At 55.7% G+C, this 13,708-nt stretch overlaps 1 protein-coding gene across 1 annotated transcript in view; it reads left to right on the forward strand.

Annotated features, from left to right (window-relative positions):
• LOC118581912 (immunity-related GTPase family Q protein-like) overlaps window positions 1–13,708 on the forward strand; it is a 72,546-nt gene that overhangs the window by 11,696 nt on the left and 47,142 nt on the right. Inside the window, exon 3 of the mRNA XM_036184311.1 lies at window positions 6,548–7,097. Coding sequence (XP_036040204.1) covers window positions 6,548–7,097 — 550 coding nt within the window. The remainder of the gene's footprint in view (window positions 1–6,547; window positions 7,098–13,708) is intronic.

Consider the following 13,708-nt stretch of genomic DNA (forward strand, 5'->3'; position numbering starts at 1 on the left):
TTCTCTGAGGCGGCTCCGGAGCAGAGCAGGAGCCTGCAGGCCACAGTGCCTCCTCCGGGTAGGGAGCTCAGAAAACAGAAACTCAGAGAGGCGTATGACTTGCCTAAGGTCACACAGCCATCTGCTCCGTGAAATGAGAAAGCAGCTGCCTTACTAGGCAGTGCTGTAGGTGAGGCAGGACAGGAGAGATCCCTGTCCTCGAACTGCTCCTGTTCTATGGAGAGACAAATCGGATGAGCAACCATGGAATGAAGATATCACAGAGTGAGGGGAGCACCCGAGTTAAATAAACAGGCCTCAGTGGTGGGGCCAGGGGGAAGCGGGATGGACCTCCCTACCAAGGTACCATTGGGCAGAAATACCAACAGCAGGCGATGTCTGTGTGAGCCCAGACTAGGTGTCTACTCTCTAGTCCACTCCTGAGTGCATACTGACCCAGCTGGACTATGGTCACTCGAGGTGAGCATCCCAGACAGGGAGGATGAGTGTGGGGGAAGCAAGGAATCCAGGTGGGCTGCATTTGGGGAGGGAGGGAGCTCAGAGGCTGAAGGCAGGAAGGGCAGTCTCTCTAGAAGGTTCACAGGGGCAAGGACTGGAGCTGGGGCTGGGAAGTCCAGGCTGAGGAGCTGGCTCTGGAGGAGTCTGAGGGCAAGCTTCGATTGGTGTTTGCCAGTTTCATGGGATAAATGCACCCAATGGGCCACTTCCAAGGGCTTGCAAAACTAGCTTGTAAAATTCCATGTGTGTGCATGTGTGCGTGTGTGCGTGCATGCGTGTGTGTGTGTGTGTGTGTGTGTGTGTGTGTGTGTGTGTGTGTAACAGTTGGCTTGGATAAACCACTATAAACCAGCTACTTCAAACCTGAAGCAGCATTCATGTAGAGATGGCGTGAGAAATTACACAGAGCCCAAACCTCCTGAGTGCTAATAACTGGGGGGGGGGGGGGGGCGGTGCTCATCATGAAATGATCAGTCACCCTCCTTGTCTTCTGCACCACCCCTTCTTTTTCACATGGTAGAAAATCAAGGCTATGAGCAAGCCAGGGACCTGCCCAAAGCACAGTGAACTGGGACCATAGCCAGGACCGGGGGTGGAGCACTTCTCAGCATCCCCAGCTCCTCTCTCTGCTTCCAACCACCTGTTCTCAAGTTGCTGTGATCCCAGATGGTGGTGGCTGCATGGGGTCTGACCTTCGAGGATCCTGGTATCCATTTCGGGGTCCACAAAGGAGGCATCCAGGACCAGGTGTCCCAAGCTGATGAAGTGCAAAGGCAAACAAGCTCCATGCCATCCACTGGAGTTGGGTTTTGAGAGATAAATAGGAGTTTTCCAGCAAGGCTGAGTCCCAACAGAGTTCCAAGTGGTAAGAACACTGTAAAAGATCAGAGTGAGTATAAAAGCCTGAAATAGCTTGGCGTTTCCAGGATGGGAGATGCAGGAAGGAAGCCAGTAGCAATACAGGCAGCTGGAGAAGCAATGCCCTGCTCCTCCCCGAGTGCTGAATTGGGAATGGTGGGCTTTCGGGTAACTTGCAAGGAGCTATTTTTAGATGGGTGTTCCGGCTCACCAGAGCAGGTGAGGGAGGGAGACGCTACACCCTTCACACATGCAGACCAGCAGCGTGGGGATCTCTGGCATCCTAGCCCAGCCTTCCTACTTTTGAGTGAGTCACTTATCCCATGGTGGTCTCTCCCCACTGTCCCCTCACCGATCCCCACCCCTTCGATAGCTGCTCTTTTTCCAGGCCAGGAATAGAACTTCGTATCTGACAATCCTCGATGGTGTTTAAATTTAATGGATCTCCCTGCCTTTTTTTTTTTTTTTTTCCTGCTCAGCACCTGGGCTGGGCGCTCTGCAGCAGCCCTGGGGAGAGGCAGGTGAATAATTCAGGTTGAGAGGAGTGTTTGAAGTGTGTGTTTTGGGGGAGTGTGGGTGTCAGGGCTGTCTCACCCTGTAACCACAGGGAAGGAGGGGGTCAAGAGGGATGCTCCAGGTGCTCGGGCCCTGTTCCAGTCTGCTGGATCTTTAGGGACATTCAGGAAAGCCTTGGGGACCCTTCCTCTCATCTCCACATAGACACCTGCTGTGTCAGCCTCAGGGCTGAAGGCAGTGAAGAGAGGAGCCTGGAGGGGCACCTTACCCAGTGGGACTCCTGACTTTGGATCTGGGTCCGGAGGGAGCGAGAAGAGGGACATAGCAGCATGGGGTGGGGGGCACAGAAGGCTAGAGCCTAGCTGAAGGCTGAAGCTGCAAAAGACTGCCAAATGGGCTGGAACAGTCCCTGACAGCTCCAAGGCAGGTGGGTTCCCGTCTGTCACCATGTCTGCTGTCCAGGGTGCTGCCGGCTCTTAAGCCAGATGGGGGTTATGGATTCAGGCAAAATCTCCTATTCTAGAAGGGCCCAGGGCAAGGTCCAGGCTCTTTTTCCAAGCTCCACTGTTCTCCATGCCTGCCCCTCACACACCTGCAAACAAAGTACCTTTCAACTGTCCAGCCTTGATGCATTCCAACACTTTTACTCATCTATTGGCAAATGTTTATTGAGCATCTCCTATGATCCCCTCCACAGGACATAGCAGGGAACCAAACAGATAACTTGGCCAGCTAGAGTGCAAGTCCCAACCCTGTGCCCACAACCCCAGGAGAGAAGAAAAGGAGGGAGCCAGGCTTGAATCCCTGTTCCTCTCTTAGGTCATCGCCTTCTCTAACCCCCGGTTCCCCTTCTGCAGCATGGGACTCACCATGCTATCCAGCAGATCCCTTTCTATAGTCTGTGTTAGTTGCAGCAAACACCTGCTCTAAGTGTCCTACACGGGTTAATTCCCTAAACCTTCACCCCAGCCTTCCGACACAGGCATTGCTAACACCATCTTTGCTTTTCCTCTGAGGAACAGGATTAAAGCCACTTGTTCAGGGTGACAAGATAGGATTTGAACCCAGACACTCTGACTTTGGGTTGGTGAGTTTGAACAGCATGAGGTATTAGGAGCAACAAACCCACCCAACTCTGCTCCCCACGGCTCCCAAATGCCAGCTGCTTGCCTTGGTCCAGCTGGCAGCCCTAAGGCCTCTTCTTCCTCTACCTTGCCTGCCCCCTGCCCCACCCTGTGCTGAGCCCAGCTCCGAAGAGGCACGGGGCACTAGAGCCATGGTAAGGGGCCCTCCACCCTGCCTGGGTCCAGGACCCCCTCCCAGGAGTCAGTGGGGTGTGCCCCAGTGGCTCCTCCACCCCCTTGTGGGCTGGCAGGCCCCATCCTGGCATTGACATTTCTTTGGTTGTTCATGTCACGGCCCTTCAGTCTGCGCCGTTTTACAAATGTGCTGGCGAGATGAAAGGCGCCGGGAACAGCGACTGCAGAGCAAGTTCGGAAGAGCTTTTAACTTCCAGCTCCCAGGGACAGAGAGGGAGGGAGGAGAAGTGAAGGGGGGTCCAGGAGGGAGGAGAGGAGGGAGGGAAGTATGGAAGGGAGAGGAGGAAAGGAGGATAGGAAGGGGCCAGGATGAGGTCAGAGAGTCCAGTGACACGGAAGGGCGGGGACCATGGGGACTTGAGAGCAGGGTGTCAATGGCAGAGACAGAAAGACAAAGACACACACACACACACACACACACACACACACACACAAGAGGGAGAGAGAGAGAAAGAGAGAGAGAGAGAGAGAGAGAGAGAGAGAGAGAGAGAACTACAAGGAGCAGGAAGTGGGAAGAGAGAAAGAGATGGAGCTAGAGAGAAGCAGACAGCCAAAGACGGAGACAGGGTGGGGGGATGTGGGGACAGGTAGAGAGGACAAGTGAGGACACACATTCAGAAGGCATCAGAGAAACACTGCTGAATAGGAAGAGACAGCTAGGATGGAGGGCGTCAGAGCAGGAGAATGTGTATGCCAAGGCAACAGGCAGCCACAGGCAGGAGGACAGAAAGCCATTCCAGGGCTGTGGGTGTGGAGAACAGAGAGGCCGGTGAGCCCTGTGGGGGCTGGCTGTGGTGTGAGCAATGGTAGAAGGGAGAGGAAGAACCAGGGAGAGGAAGAGCGCGCGCACACACACACACACATTCATATAGACATACACAGACATACACACATATAAACACACACTCATATATACATGCACAGACATACACATGCACATACACACATATAAACACATACATACATACATACTTTGTGACACCCTCTCTAAGGCATCCTGGAGCAGACCCTCACACTGGAGCCCTGGTGGTCAACTTTCAGGAGACATTTGGCAGCATCTGGACATGGTTTTATAGTTGTCACAACTAGGAGAAGGGGGTGGTGCCACAGGGTTTAGTGGGCAGATATTAGAGACACTGCTATGCAGACTGCCATGCACAGGACACGGGACAGCACAGTGACAAAGGGGAATGGGCCTAAATGTCACGGGGTGGAGGTGGAGGTAACCTGGGTTCAAAAGAGGGCTAAAGCCAGGGTCACAAATGACTGCTCCAAATGCGCCGTCATCGATTCAAGCCCAGTTGGCACTCTTCTGATGGAATGTCACAAGCTCCTCCCAGAAAAATCCCTAATGCATCCCTCCATGTCCTTCATGACCTGTGTGTGGTCATCTGAGATGCTCGAGGCCCACTGCTAGCCTGGAAGCCACATGCCATAGCAGTTCAGCTCAGAGGCCCGTGTAGGATCAAAGCTCAGCTTTTCCACATGTTCTGTGGCTTCCAGCAAGTCTTGTAGTTTCTCTTTGTCCCAGTGTCCCTGCGTATAAATGTGTCGTTGCTGTGTAAATCAAGTGAAATAATGTTTGTAAAAATTAACCTGCAGCACAGGGATGCTCACTGCTATTGTTATGATCATCTGATCTGCACCTCAAAGCTAGGGATGCCTCCTACATCCCAAGGTTCTCACGAGGCGGTTCTTCTTCTGTCAACCACACTGCCTCTTGCTGTACTTGCACATACTGCAGTCAGCAGGGGTCTTGGTTTATCCACCCCAGACTGGAGAATGAGGGTAGAGGACCCAGACAGAATGCATGAATCTGCTCTCACCGTTTGCTGCCTCTGTATTCCTGATATTCCGAAATGTGTTACCTCAGTTTCCTCATTTGTAAAATGGGACTGATGTTGTAAAAGCAAAATCATGACCATTGTGAGGATGGTGACGCCCTTGTGTTCCCAGACTTCAGGACAGTGCCTGGCATGTGCCCAGAGGAGGCTTGTGGAAGGAAGAGTCAAAGGTCAGGGCAGGAGGCAGCCTGAAATGGGGAGGCCACATGTTGGAAGAGTAAGAGGTGAGGTTTTAATAGTTATGGGAAGAAGAGACTTTGTGGAGCACCCCACTAGGTGCAGTCAAAGGTAGAAGCTTCAGCAGCCCAGGCCCAAATCACCTGTGGCATGTAATTAGGTCAGACTCCTGAGAGATCACACACCCACAGGCCTGGGGGGACAAGAAAGGAGGACCCACAGCTGCAACAGTGAGTCTGAGAGAGGGAGAAAGCCCAAAGTGAAGAAATGCATCTGGAAGGGCCAGCCTCCGGTCTGGTATCTGAAAGCATGAAAGAGTGGGAGCTAAGAATAGAGATGGGGAGGAGAGAGACCAGGAGAAGGGGCGCTACAAAAGCGAGGCTTGGGAGATCAATGAAGGGAATGAACCGAGAGAAGGACTTAAGGGAGGGAACCGGCTGTTGAGGTAGAGAATAAATCTCAAAATAAATAAGAGTGATGGAGTTGAGCAGAAAGGACCTAGAAATGCAGCCACCCAGAGGAGAAGCCGGTCACCAGGGAGGAGCGCCTGGTGATGAGCAGGCCAGGGCGAGCTGATGTGTGGCTCCCTGGAGACCCACAGGACTCAGGGTCTTGGAGGGTGCTGCCATCACTTAAACTTCAGGATCTGTTTCATAGGCCAGGGTGCCTGTTAGGGACGCGGTGGCAAAGACATACAGCTGCAGGGTATACTTCAGCCTCCTAGCTGGCACCCGTGCAGTCAAGAGAAAGAAAGCAGTTCAAGCAGAAAAGATACGGGGCAGTGGGCTAGCTGAATTTGAGCAAGAATAGTAAAGCCCATTTCCCAGGCGTTTCTGGACAGTGGGAGGATTTTTATTAGACTGGAGAGAGGACACTAAGTTTAGGCTGGGCTGTCTTGGCTGCCTATTCTCTCTCTCTCTCTCTCTCTCTCTCTCTCTCTCTCTCTCTCTCTCTCTCTCTCTCTCTCTCTCTCTCTCTCTCTCTCGGGTGGGGGGTGGTGATGGTTGGTGGTAGGACTCCGAGGGCTTTCTCCTAAGGAGGGATGTCCGGCATGGCTCTTCCCAGGACAACTGACCTCCCACCTGCCAGCAGACTCCCAGCCCCAGAGCAGGGGTTCTGTCCACCTCAATGCACAGTGATTGTTTCTGAAGCCTCAGTCTGTGCAAAGGGCCTTTCTGGGCAGCCAGCCAGGGGTGGCCACTTGAGAGGCCCGCCCCTACCTTCGCCTGCACCCCCTTCTTTTGAAGCCAGGCTTTCAATGTATGTGTGTGGGGGGGGGGGGGGGGTAGATGCAGCTAAGTCTCTGGCCAGGGGAGTAATGGGAACAGAGTCTAGTCTGCCACCGATGCCTCGGGGCAGCTGAGTCGCCAGGCAGGGAGGGAGCGTGCTCCCCTCCTGGGGGCGCTCCCTCCGCGCGGATCGGGGCTGGGAGGAGGAGGAGCACTCCCCCGGGGGCTTTCCCGCGGCCGGCAGCAGGGGAGACCAAGCCTCCGGACCCCGCGGGCGAAGGAGGGGCGCGGTCGGGGCGGGGGGCCGGGCTCCAAGGCTAGCAGCGGGGTCCGGCCGGGCGGCCGCCTGCGGCTCGGCTCGGCGCTGCGCAGCGCTCCTGCCCGGCGGGCGCTGCATTCTCCGAGTCTCCACCAGAGGCTGCGGGAGGAAGGAAGGGATCCGTCCCTTGCACACTTCCCCCCTAGTCAGACACGCACACTCCCTCGCTCTCTCGCTCCTCCACACACGCGCGCACTCGCCGCCGCGGCTCCCCCTCTCGCTCCCGCTCTCCCTCGGCTCCTCCAGGCGGACGCCGGAGCCGGACCTGGCCGGGATCCCGCGGATCGCTGGCGTCCCGAGGCGCGGGGACCAGGGAGCAGCCCGACCGCTCCCCGAGGTAAGAGCGCGCGGCGCCCGCGGGAGGCCAGCGGATCGCCGCCCGGGAAGGCTGCGGGCTGGGAGGGCGCACGGGCCGGGGAGAGGCGGGCGCGGCGCGGGCTCCGGGGTAACGGCCCAAGCGCGCCCATCCCGCGCCCCCTCCCCAGCGGGGCGACGGGGACTTTCCCACGTCCAAACTTTCCCCGGCGCGGAGCCCAGCCCGGCCACCTCCCGGCCCCGGAGTCGCGGTCCTTGCTCCCAGAGCTCGGGGATGCCCCGCAGGCCGGGGTGTTGGGGGGGGTTGCCGGCGCCGGGGGGTGCAGGGCCGGCGCTCCGGGAGGGGTACGAGGATGGCGAACCCAGTCTAGACACGGGCCGGGACCCCGGCGTCCCCGCCGCCCACCCCGCGCTAACCGGGCTGGGCTTGTGGGCTCGCAGCCCCTCCCGGAGCCTCGGCGATCGGCGCGGCGGGAGCGTGTGCGCCGCGCGGGTGCGTGTGCGGGTCGGGCCGCCGAGACACGCGCGGCTGCGGCCACCCTGGGGTGGGGTGAGCCGGACAGGCTATGGGGACCCTTGCGGCCCTGCCGACGTGACCCCTGCGCCCCTTGGCCGTCGGATGACGTGCGGAGATCGAGGGGCAGCTATGCCCTCTTCCTCCGCACACGACTCCGGGGACTCTGTCCCCGCCGTGGAGAAAGACCCGGCTTCACAAGCTCACGTCCAAAGCGAGCGCCACTCGGGACTGACCCTCGAGGCCCGGGGTGATGAGCCGGGAAGTGTGAACCGTGCGACCGTGAGGGCTGCGGGACCCTCGGTGGACACTATCTCTACCCATGTTGCCTTTGCCTGGGCACCTGACCTCACCACTCCCGCTGCGGCCTGGTCGGGTCCCTACCCCAGCTGGGGAGTTGCGGGAGACTACCCTGTGGGGTGCAGTGGACAGAGCGCAGACAGAAGCCGGAGTCCCCCGAGGTCTCCCCAAGCCGCAGGGGCACCCCCTGCTGGCGGCCACAGGAGCGCCGGTCGGCTGAAGCAGCCGTTAGGCTGAAGCTGCCCACACTCGCACTGCTGGGAACCCCCTGCTGTCTCTCCCACTCTCCCTGGTCGCTGGCCTTGACAGAGGGTGTGCATTCCAGTCTTGCTTTACCAGGGCCGGAGTGCCCAGCCTGGCCAGTGGCTTGTTGGCTAGCTTTGACTACTGCCTCTGCTGGGTGCTGCTGGAACCGGGTGCTTGCTCCCACCCCCTTCTTTCCCTACTGTCCTGAAAGCCTATTTATTACGGGCTCTGTCCCTAGGTGTATCCCCCACGTTTGCCCACCTGTGCCCACTCTGACTCTTGTTGGAATATGGAGGATTGGTTCATCTCATCCTCAGTGTGTCCACCTTCTTTCACCCGACCTGCCTCAGTTTCTCTCTGCCAGGTCAGGAGACACCTTCCTCCCCAAGGCAGCCTCTCTACTCCAGCTTAGTGTCTTACCTTTTCCAGTGCTCCTGGCAGGCAGTCACTGTGGTCCCTTAAACACTGCTTGGGATGGGGGGTGGCAGTGTTTCATTACCAGAGCCAGTACCTCTCAGCAGGTGCTTTGCCAAGCAAGCTAGGTCTCTCTCGGCCATCATGTGGGATTCTATTTACCTGGACTTCCCTCCTTCCCTTCTTAAAGTATCAGAAGCAGGCTCGGGGTCACAGAGCAAGCACTACCAAGAGGCAGAATGGGGACCCAGGTACCCCGATATCCAGGACTCATCAATTATATGTTGGGTGAGTCTGAGGGAAAAAGAGATCAGTTTCTCGTCCTCAGGCTGTGGGCAAAGCAGGAAGACACTCGCTTCCATACAGCGTGAGGTGTTTAAGGTAGATAGATACCTGGGTTCCTAGAGGAAGAAAGCTGTTAAATGACTTGGACAGAGAAACATTGGCAAACTGTTGTGATCCTGGGTGTGTGTGTGTGTGTGTGTGTGTAAGGTGGCTATGGTCTTGGTTGCTTCCCCGACAGTCTACAATTTGCACAGAGGTGGGACCTCAGCCTCTACCCCCTGGGTTCTTTGTGACCCTCATTTGCCAGGTTCTGGGGCTCCCTGTGAGGGACTGGCTAGATCTGGGACAGGGACCTTCAACACAGCAAAGTTTGGAACAGTTTATTTACCACACCAAATAGAGGAGTTGGCCAATTAAATTTCCTCTTTTGTCTGAGTTTTCTCCCCCTTTCTTCCATCAGGAAAATCCATTGGAAATGCAGCCTCAGGTGTGTGTGTGGTGTGGGGAGGAAAATCCCTGTTTATGTAACTGAACCCATGCTGGGTGGCCTGGGAGGGGGTAGGAGCTATTAACAGAGGAAAAGGACCCTGAAGAGAGGCTAGGCTGAGACCCCCAGTTAGGACTGTACCCTCCCTCCCTAGTGAGTCAGGACAGGCAGCATCAGTCCCACTTGGCTGGGAGGGGACCAGGACCTCAGTCCAGGATCAGGAACCAACGCCTTATTTCCATAATCCCCCCCACACACACAAGGGGGGGGGTCCTCTCCGCTAGCTTTGGCTCCTCAGAGCACCCTTGAGATGGAACGCTTGCTGGGAGGCCTCTGCTTCCTACAGCTGCGGGTTTTGATTCTGGTGTCTCTAAAGACACCCCAGATACTCGTCATCCCCACCCACTCTGCCTCCTGCCCTAGTCAGGACAGGCTCTGATCTTCACGTTGTCATCAGACTTTGTCTCCCGGGGAGCGGGCGACGACAAACAGGGAAGTTACATTTGCACAATGGTTCCAGTCCATGTGTATGGGAGGGAGACTGGATACTGGGAGGCAGGGGTATGGAACAGGGAGGCTGGAAGTGTAGCTGTCTCGTGCGGTTGGGCAGGTTGTTGACTGTCTCGAGGACACTCGGTTCAGGAGGAGAGGAGGGTCTGAAATCTATTTTAAGCTCCACTCAACAAGTAAGGCACCCTAAAGGCAACTGCATCTGCCTGGAGAAGGCACGCTCTTCTCTAATTTGCAAAAGGGCTTCCCAGGCGATGATGCTCTTGGGGCCCGGGCCTAGGTCTCTGCTTCATCCTCGGAAGCTCCTGCTTAATTACTGCCAAGGATCCGCACAGTACCTACTTAGATGGGGTCTCTTACAGGGGACTGACTATACCTTCCTAAATCTGTGAGTCTGGGTCTGAGCACAGAAGGTTCCAGAGCCTGGAAGTGCTCTTTTCCTCCAGGCCCTGCCTTTACCTGCTGTCACTTTGAGGGCACTTCAGAGCCGCCAGTCTGCTGTTTGGCTCTGTTGCTGCAACCTGATCTGTGACTTGTGGGCTGTGTGGCTCTGAACAAGTTATTTCACTTCTATGTTGGGTTGTGTGGGGGGGGGGGGGGGGGGGGGAATGCACAAACCAGTTCCCTTAGCACTGCTCTGGGTGCTCAGGATGCCCATAAACAAATCATCATTATGGTAATAATCCTCTGTTGATAATCCTGAAGGCAATGGCTTCTCCCTGCTTTGGCACAATTGCTTGGCTACCTGGGGACTAGAATAAGGCTCCCTCTGACCTCAGGCTCCTCCTAATCTTCTGGAGTATTGGAAATTGGCTGGCTAAGCAGCCAGGGGCAAAGGAAGATTCTAGATTTTCACATATTCATTTTGTCCTAGTTTCTGCCTTCCCTCCCTTGGCCCACTCCATGATTCCCACTCTGACTGGGGCATCCTGGCTTTGAACAGTCTACACTGTGGTGGCAACCTCCTTGCCAGCCTCCAGGCCTCCAGTCTGCTCCTACCTCAGTCCTTGCTGCAGTCAGAGCGATCTGTTCTCCAGCACAGGTGGGATCGCGTCACTTGCTTGATTAAAACCCCTCCATGGCTCCCCATCGCCTACTGAATTAAGTCCAGACTCTGCACAGTGACATTCAAGGTCCTTGTAATCCGTCTGCATCCTCCTTTATCTCCCACTGTGCCTCCAACCCGACAGTCCTGCACAAGGCCAGATCTGTCCTTCCTCAGAACGCCCTGTCCAAAGAGTTTCTGAAGCCCCCATGACCCAACCCAAGTAGCATCATTTCCCTGTGTCCACTCATACACCTGTCTGTGCAGCCATCCATCCATTCATAATTCAGTGGGAGAAAAAATCCATGTAAACATGTGTCTGCTAAGCATGTATATGTGCTAGGCATTGTGTTGAGTGTGGGAGACACTGCTGTTAGTCTGAGCCAGCAGGAGGCCAGTGGTCCAGGGTGCCCAACAGACAATTAAGCAATTCCCATCACCATGGTTAGAGCTATGGATGAGCAGCAGAAACTCAGAAAGAGTGAGGCATAAACAGGACCCTGCAGGATTGAATGATGGTCCTCCGAGGAGTGGAATGAGGGGAACACTGGAGAGGAAGGCAGGCTCCAGGCTCAGGGTTGTGGAGGTCCCCCGAGAGGAGGGAGAACAGGGGGTGGGAAGCGGCAAGCCCAGATGCCTGAAGTGAACGCCTGCAGGGTGGTGCCTGGGAGCGGGGATCACAGAGAAGCCACCTATGGGGCTGCAGAAGCGGTCCTGTGGGGCTGGAGAGCCACAGGAGGCAGGAAAGTAATGGGATGGCGTCTTTGAGCAGTGGGGACCCTGAGGGTTTTCAGCAAGGGAAGCACCTAGTGTCATTTGCCTGGAGAAGCCTCAGCCCCAGATGGGGGGACAGTGGATAGATTGGGAAGCCAGGGCCAGGGTTGCCATTGCTGGCCCTGCTCTGAGGGCTCCACACAGGACCTGAGAGGGCTGGATGAATGCAGAGGGTGTAGGGATGCCCATGTCTGGCTCCTGGGGCTGTCGGGCCATGGAGGTAAGAAATATGAGGCAAGGGCTACAGAAGTGGCAGGGATCAGCTAGGGACAGATGCATGTGAGAAGCTGGTGGGACCTGCAGCTGGGGACACCCAGAGGACAGTGCTAAAAAGTCTGGAAGCATGTCTGTGAGGTCCCGAGAATGAAGGGGTTTGCTTCATGGCTAGTCTGAAGCATGAAGAGGTCTTGTGCGGCTCTTAATTCTCAGGACTAGGTGCTGCCTGGGGAGCCCTGTGGGACCACCAGGAGACCTCCTCCCTGTCTCAAACCCTAGAAGCAGGGCTTAGATTTTCACACCGGCTGCCTCATTGCTGTTCTCAGCACGTCATGTTTCTCAGCCAGGGCCACTTTTGGTTCCCAAAGGACTCAGGTGATGTCTAGAAATGCCTCTGGGTCAAAGGCCATTGCTGGCACCCAGTGGGTGAAGGCTGACACTGCCAAACCACCTACCACCCACAGGATGACCCCACCCCTGGCCACCCCGCCACCACTGCTGCGCTGCCACCACCGAGAACTCTGCAGTACAAAGAGCATCGCAGAGGCTGGGGGCCAGAGGCTGGGGGCCCAGCCCTGGGGGGACTCTGTGGGGGCCCAGCCCTGGGGGGACTCTGTGGGGGCCCAGCCCTGGGGGGACTCTGTGGGGGCCCAGCCCTGGGGACATTTCCCTCTGCCTCCTGGGTGTGGAGCTTGGCATGTGGCACACAGCCAGCACTGCCTTTGCTGCATCGAGTGTGGGCTTGGGGAGGGGCTTATAGCCACACAGTGTGGGAGCCAGCATACCTATGGCTCCTCCATAGGCAGACAGCCACAGCTCTGAGACCAAGAGCCGCTGCCCAGTGTGTAGTTCACCAGCCCCCGATCCTGGTCTTCTTCATTCCTATCATTTGTTTTTCACTAAAACACGTAGACTTTGTCGTTCTTTTAAATATCATTGTTGTTATTATTATTATTATTAGTGTGTGTGTGTGTGTGTGTGTGTGTGTGTGTGTGTGTGTGTGTGTATGATGTGCCGTCTACATGGTGGGCACATGTGCCATAGCATGCTTGTAGAGGGCAGAGGACAACTTTGTGGAATCAATTCTCTCCTTCTATCTTTACGCTGGTTCTGGGGATTGAACTCAGGTCAGCAGGCTTGAGAGGCAAGTGCCTTTATTTGCTGAGCCATCTTTCTGGCCTTGGGTTCTTTGGTTGGTTCTGTCCGTCTGTTTTGAGACAGTCTCATGTGCCTCTGATTTCAATTTCACTTTGTAGTTGAGGATGGCCTTGAACTTCTAATCCTCCTGAGTGCTGGGATCACAATATGAGTTACCATGCCTGGAGTCCTGCTATTGTGAGCATGAGTCATCGTGACTGGTTTATGCAGTATTGGGGATCGAACTCAGGGCTTCAGGGATGCTAGGCAAGCACTCTGCTAACTGAAGTATTCATGTCAGTGTTTCTCAACCAGGGCCACTTTTGGTCCCCAAAGGACATTGGATGACATCTAGAAATGTCTCTGAGTCAAAGACCATTTGTAGATGTTAATTTTTTTCCAAATACATGAGTTGCAAGTAAACAAAATGAGAAACACAATAACTTGCTGAGTAAGAACACTGACTCTGGAGCCCAAGAGAGCTGAGCTTACAGCTAAGGCCCACCACCCAGCATCTTACCTCTGTTTCCTCATCCAGGAAATCCCTTCAGTTAACCTGCCTCTTTCAAGGATGGGAGGAGGTATAGACACAGGGCAGAGCATGTGGCTTAGCTCCTGGGAAGAGTTTATTCATGTGGGTGTAAGTGTATACAAATGCAGCTGTGTGCCTTTTTATCCATGAAAACATTTTTAATTAGCCATGAT

This window comes from Onychomys torridus, chromosome 4, assembly GCF_903995425.1.
Source record: "Onychomys torridus chromosome 4, mOncTor1.1, whole genome shotgun sequence".
NCBI classification, from domain to species: Eukaryota; Metazoa; Chordata; class Mammalia; order Rodentia; family Cricetidae; genus Onychomys; species Onychomys torridus.